The 6,277-nt window shown below is 48.2% G+C and overlaps 1 protein-coding gene across 1 annotated transcript; it reads right to left on the bottom strand.

The window, feature by feature from the left end:
* Positions 1 to 1,060: 1,060 nt before the first annotated feature.
* LOC119376896 (uncharacterized protein K02A2.6-like) lies at positions 1,061 to 2,966 on the bottom strand. Its single transcript, XM_037646568.2, has one exon. It carries the CDS (start codon positions 2,948 to 2,950, stop codon positions 1,061 to 1,063), a length of 1,890 nt encoding a protein of 629 aa, XP_037502496.2. The 5' UTR covers positions 2,951 to 2,966.
* Positions 2,967 to 6,277: the final 3,311 nt, after the last annotated feature.

Below are 6,277 nucleotides of genomic sequence, written 5' to 3'. Positions count from 1 at the left end.
TCAATTCATGGCCACCATACGAGCATTCTGGCCAGCGCTTTAGTCGTGCTGATTCCTGTGTGTCCTTCATGCAGTTCCAGCAAAAATGCTTTTCTGGCTGATTCAGGAATCTCCACTCTCTCCCCCATTAGGATCAGTTCTCCATCCACCGTGAAGGAGTGTGTCTGTTTCCAGTATGGTTGAAGAGCCTCCAGGTGCTGTGGAAACTGTCCTTTGGGCCACCCTTGCCTGATACAGCCTAGGAGGAGTTGCAAGAGCGCATCTTTCTTCGTCAGATCTTCAAGCTGTTTCCCAGAAAGTGGTCCTGTGTCACAGACCTGAGCTACGAGTGAGCTATCTTGCTGTTCAGGGTCCTGCATTTCCTATTCCAATTTGCTTGCTGGCAACGGAAGGCGACTGAGGGAATCAGCATTCTGGTTCCGGGAGCCGGGCTTATACCGAATGACGTATTTGTACGCACCAAGAGTCATTGCCCATCGTTGAATGCATGCAGCAGCAGTGCTTGGAATTGGGCGGTTTTCCTTGAACAAACCTACCAAGGGCTCGTGGTCAGTTTTCAGGGTGAACTCCCGACACAGCAAGTAGTCACGAAACTTAACGACACAAAAGATGAGTGCCAGTGCCTCCTTCTCAAAATGAGAGTAGTTTTTCTCGGGCTTAGTTTGTGTGGGAGGCCGAAATGCAATAGGTCTTTCGGTGCCATTGATGACCTGTGATAGCACTGCACCGATGCCTTGTGGGGACGCATCACATTCGAGTACCAGTTCTTTTGTGGGGTAAAAATGGACTAGCAGGTCTGAGTTTTTCAGAGCACTCTTTGCATTGCTAAAGGCCTCTTTTTCCAACGCTTTCCACCTCCACGTTGCATTTTGTTGAAGAAGATGGTACAGGGGTGCCAGAAGAGTTGACATGTTTGGAAGGAAACTGCGGTAGTAGGTGATCAACCCTAGGAACGACCTAAGTTTCTGGACATTCTGAGGTGCAGGAGCTTGCATGATTGCTTCCATTTTTCTTTCTGAAGGATGCAAGCCCTCCCGGTCAATACGATGTCCAACGTAGGTCACCTCCCTTGCACCAAAAACGCACTTGTCCTCCCGCAGTCGAATTCCATTTTCACGGAAGACCTGAGTACTCTTCTCACCGTCTTTCCATAGCCATCTTCAGGCTCTGAAATAAGCACAGCGTCCAAAAAGACCCGAGTGCCTGCGATGCCTTGCAGAAGAGCTTCCATCCTTCTTTGAAAGATTGCCGGAGCTGAGGCAATGCTGTATGGAAGCCTGTTGTATGCAAATAGACCTTTGTGGCTATTCAAACACTGCAACTTTTTTGCCTCCTCACTCAACGGTATGTGACAGTATGCTTCACGAAGATCCAATTTGGAGTACCAGTAGCCTCCTTTCAGTGATGCAAAAATGTCTTCAACCTTGGGAAGAGGATATTGGTCAATGCCACATGCAGGGTTGACTAAGACCTTGAAGTCTCCACAGATTCTCAGAGTTCCGTCTGGCTTCACAACTGGGACAATAGGTGTTGCCCACTTGCTGTGGCTGATGGGGGTCAAGATCCCTTGTTGGCACATGCGTTGCAGTTCTGCCGCAACCTTATTGCGGACTGCATATGGGAGTGAGCGAGCTTTCAGGAATCTGGGGTTACAATCCTTCTTAAGGGCAATGTTGACTGGTGGCCCTCTCATCAGACCTGTACCTGGCTGGAACAAATCTTTGAAGTCTGCCTTGAGCTTCATTGTAGTTGCAGAGGTGTCTTCGGTCGAGTCTAGGACTGCTCCCACCTGAATGTCGTGCATGAGACCCAGTCCCAGAATCACATCACGGCCACAAGGTGCTGGTCCCGAACATTTCACAACGAACAGTTCAGCTGCCATTTGTCGACCTTGGTGCTCAACTGCCATGTTCAGTACTCCACAGACAGGCAGCTGTCCCAGGTAGCAACGAAGTTCTCTTCCAGTTTTTTCCAACTTGGGCCACTGGTTCGCATGAGTGCGGTATGTGTCCTCCGAAATTATGCAAACAGGAGACCCAGTGTCAATTTTCATACTGAGGAGTTCGCCGCCCCAGCTGAGTGTTCTGGAAACCGGCTTCACGACTGGTTGTCGCTGTGCTAGTGACTGTGAATATGTCGATAATTCGTTCAGCCACTTCACTTCATCGGATACAGTCACCGCGCTCGCCTGAAAGTTAGGTTTTCCCTGTTCCTTGCCTCCCAAACAGCTCGCTGCCAAGTGTCCTCGTTTTTGGCACTTGAAACATGTCGAGTTTTTGTGTGGACAGTTTGGAGGTTCGTGTGAGCAGGCACCGCAGCGAATACATGGTCGTGGTTTTCGGACTTCCGAGGGTTGACCTGAGCGACCCTTCTTCACGTGCATGGCGTTCACTTCCGCTGGGCCAGGTACCGACGCGTTTGCACTAGGCAGTCGGTCCGCATTCAGGATTGCGAGTTCCGCTGATGTAGCCACATCCAGGGCCTCTTGCAATGTCAGCGACTTGGGCTTCGCGAGAAGTACACGTTGGACCATCTTTTCGCGCAGGCCGATCACAAATCTGTCCCTGAGGTTGCGCTCTAGAGCCGAACCGAATCCACAGTTGTCCGCGATCTTCCGCAACTCCGCTAAGTGCTCCGACACTTTTTCGCCTGCATTCTGCACCCTAGTTTGAAATCGAAACGTTTCATAGGTTTCCGAAGGCGCCGGACTCAAGTGCTGGGTGAGCAGGGCGGTCGTACGGCTCGTCGCGCGGTTTTTTGGCGCCAGCAGGCTCCTCAAGTGGCCGTACAACTCGGGAGTCAGACATGTGATGAGAATGGAGCGTTTCCGAGACTCATCTGATATGCCGCTGGCGTCGAAGTACGCTTCTAGCCTTTCCGTGTAGTTTGTCCAAGTTTCCGCAGCAGCGTCGAACTGCGGTGGAGGCGAGGTGAATGCGGGTGCCGCCATTTTTGACAACGGGTGATATGTGCCGCTGGTCGCTGTCGCGATCCTCGTAGGTTCGTTGGCGTATCTTACAGTTCAGCGGTGATCCCCGTGATCACGTCTTCGTCGCCACTGTTGTTGACACTCCATGACGGCTTATTATTGCATCAGGAATGCAGTAATTAGTTCCGGACGGCGGGAACGGAGCAACAACAACGTGGATTCGTTACACACAGTTGCCAGCCAGACCACTCGTACCCAATTTTCTTAAAATACGGCGGAACATGTTTCGTTGCTGATTTTAATAAGCTTATTGTGTGGTTAGCTCGCCAGCTCTGACCCGGAGGTACAGCTTGCGCTTCTGGGTCACGTCAGGCAGGCAGCAGTAGCCAGTGGAGCCCTGGACTTGGGGCCCCACCCATCGAGCTCATGACCCCTTATCCCAACCCTTATAAATAAAGTTGTACTACTACTACTACTACTACGGCGGAACATTTCAGAGACGCAGCCAACGCCCAATGTAGACCATCGCGCTTGCTGCACAACGCACGAAAGGCTTCGTGTGTTTCACACTGCATGTCTTGTCATTTCAAGACAGACCTTTCAACACGCCTCTGTTTTCAAACATGAATCCGAACCAACTTGCCCAACTTTCAATCGTGCTAGCTTATCTAGCTGGAACCTTTTTGTTTGTGCACAAGCAGCTGTATCCAAGGCTAATCTCACCCAGCAGGATTAAATGTGGAATTGATACGGCCCAACTGCAGGAAAGAAATTAGTTCATGCAGGAGGTCTCCGAGAGCACACGCCGACTGTAACACGAGCTAAGTTACATGACAAAAAGAAATACAATTTAAGGCTTGTAGTCTGTCCATACTTCTTTCACCAAAGGTTCTTTGCCATATGGTTAAAAATTAGAACACTGTCAATAAACAATACAATTGCTTATTGCAATATGTTTGGTTGCAAGCCAAAATTTTCAGTTCTGCTAGCATCATACGCAGACTGAAGTGTATGCCTCCACAACAGCATTGTATGTGTCCTCAAACTGACTCATTCATATGTATGCCTGTGAAAATATTAAACTGTGTGGGCTGCGTCATTGTTACTTCTGTCATTGCTATTTGTTGGCACTGGTACGAGTTGGGACCAGAAGCCAACAAGGTCTGGCAGGGACAAGCTGGTAACTGATTTCAGCTAGGACCAGAGGTAACTGGTTCCAGCTGATCTAGCTTGGAATTGTTCCTTAACACTGTTCAACTGGTTCCAGCTGGAACCACCTAGAACCAGTTGAAGTTTTTTCAGCCGGGTTCCTTCTTCTCTAGTATAAAAACTAATTGAGATTCATATGGCTCAGATATGTTCGCATCTTCCTTACGGGCATGCGCGCCTTATCCTGGAATATGCCTGAAGTACAAGAGAAGAAATAGGTGCACAAGGCATTCACACTCGCTTGGTGCGAAGTGCGAGCACTGTTCGGCGCGGAGCTTGCGTAATACAGGGCGACCAAAAATTGCTGCAAACGTAGGTTTGAAAGCAGCCCACGTGAAGAATTCGGAATTGCGGTTGTGGAACCACAGGCTGGCGACGTCTTTCAGATAAAATTAGACGTACTCCAATTTCGAGAGGTCGTCCCACTTGTTGGCGGCGCTCACCTTTTCAAACAACACCAGACAATCTTCTACATCTTGATCATCGGTGCCGCTGAAGAAGGGGGATTGCGTTGGCGCAGGATGGTGGGCATGTTGACCAGTGGAGATTGGGTCGTGCCTGGCTGGGCGGTGCCTTGTTCGATGGTCTCATCAATTGTGATGGTGGGGGGCAGCTTCTGGCTTCGAAGTTCCAGATTTAAGCACTCAGCACCTCCACCACTTTGAAAGGGGGTTTATTTGACAACGTCTGAAGCAGACAGAAAGCTGGCACAGCGGGAAAAAACAGTCCAAGAAGCTCGGTACGTGTCAACAGCTCGCAAACAGCGCTCGTGCTTTGCACCAAGAGAGTGTCCCACTGGTGAATGCCTGATCCTTCACCACTACAATACATTTAAATGTGTTTCATTTGTATGTTAGAGTGGAACATGACAAAGCCTAATCCTTTAACTGATGTTGAAATGACCAAAGACGCTATTTTAAAAAGGTTGCTTGATGTAAATTTTCCTTGCTTCTGTGATTGGCTGGCAGAGTAACACCAACCTGAGCAGACCATCTGCCTTGTTCCCAAGTGCTGTTTCTTCAACAGTTTTTAACAGTGTGCACGCTCCATTCCACCATATCCTTCGGCACAGGAAGCAATTAAGAGGGGAATTGGTTCATTTGCTTCATTTCTTCGAGTTTTAGTTTTACATTCTCCAATGTCAGGATTAAGTGTGTCTGTAACAATACCATTTCTTATAGTCTGCCATTGGCACATTTCTGAAAATATCATGCTTAATGTGCTTACCTGCACATGTCACAGAAGTATGCAATGTTGCTGTGCAATTTTCTCTTTCTTGCTACAATTGCAGAGGAAGTAGTGCCGTTTTGGCAATTTCAAATGATTATATGAAACGGCACAATCAAAGGACACGAAACACTGACGAAGAATGCACGAAGATAGGCAACTAGCCCAACTGTCAGCGCTACTGAATTTCAAATGACACTACCTTTTTATTACCTATTCAAGCAAGGATCTGGAGGCTGCCTAGTCATCTGTATGTCTTAGTCATAACAAATTTTATCATATATCATGTGTTACTGCTCACCCTCCACAGCACCTATATTCTTCAATTAGCTGTATGATAGTATTGCCACGCCCGCTTCTTCTTTTATTTTGATGTGTTCGAGTTTGACCAGCAAGGACGGTTATCAACGCTCGACGCTGGCCGCGAAGCAGTGTTCGAGAAGCATCACGATTTTAGTAGATCGTTTTGTTAAGATTGCGCGCCGCACGCGAATGTTCCAGCTTTGTCGAGAGATAACGCCGCCACCAGCGATATTGCTGGAAAGTTCCATAGCGCCTGTATAAAAGCCGACGCGCTTGACCGCTTGTCAGTTGATCGAAGGACGACGCCCTGTTCGCCGCTATCATTGTACAGCGTGTATTGCTGTAGTTCTAGTTCTCAGTTTCTCGGCCACAAGTTCGGCCAAATAAACAGTTTCATCTCGGACGTGCTGACTGTTGTCTTCGTCGACGTCACGACCATGTGACAGTATTAAACCTTGTTCACATGTGATTTCTTTCATAACGCATCCTACTTCTGGGTGATTTTAGTCTTCCAAAAATAACCTGGAATGATACTCCATCTTTGCTTTCTTTTTTCAGTCATAAGGTAAAAAGACTATATAGTACTGAGTTTTTTCATTATCACGCACA

Source organism: Rhipicephalus sanguineus, unplaced genomic scaffold (assembly GCF_013339695.2).
Source record: "Rhipicephalus sanguineus isolate Rsan-2018 unplaced genomic scaffold, BIME_Rsan_1.4 Seq2705, whole genome shotgun sequence".
NCBI lineage: Eukaryota > Metazoa > Arthropoda > Arachnida > Ixodida > Ixodidae > Rhipicephalus > Rhipicephalus sanguineus.
The sequence above is the reverse complement of the archived record's forward strand: the minus strand, read 5'-3'. Positions and strand labels throughout refer to the sequence as shown.

Bases quoted from the DNA above. Each gene is read 5' to 3' on its own strand.
- LOC119376896 (XM_037646568.2), bottom strand. From the start codon at position 2,950: ATGGCGGCACCCGCATTCACCTCGCCTCCACCGCAGTTCGACGCTGCT.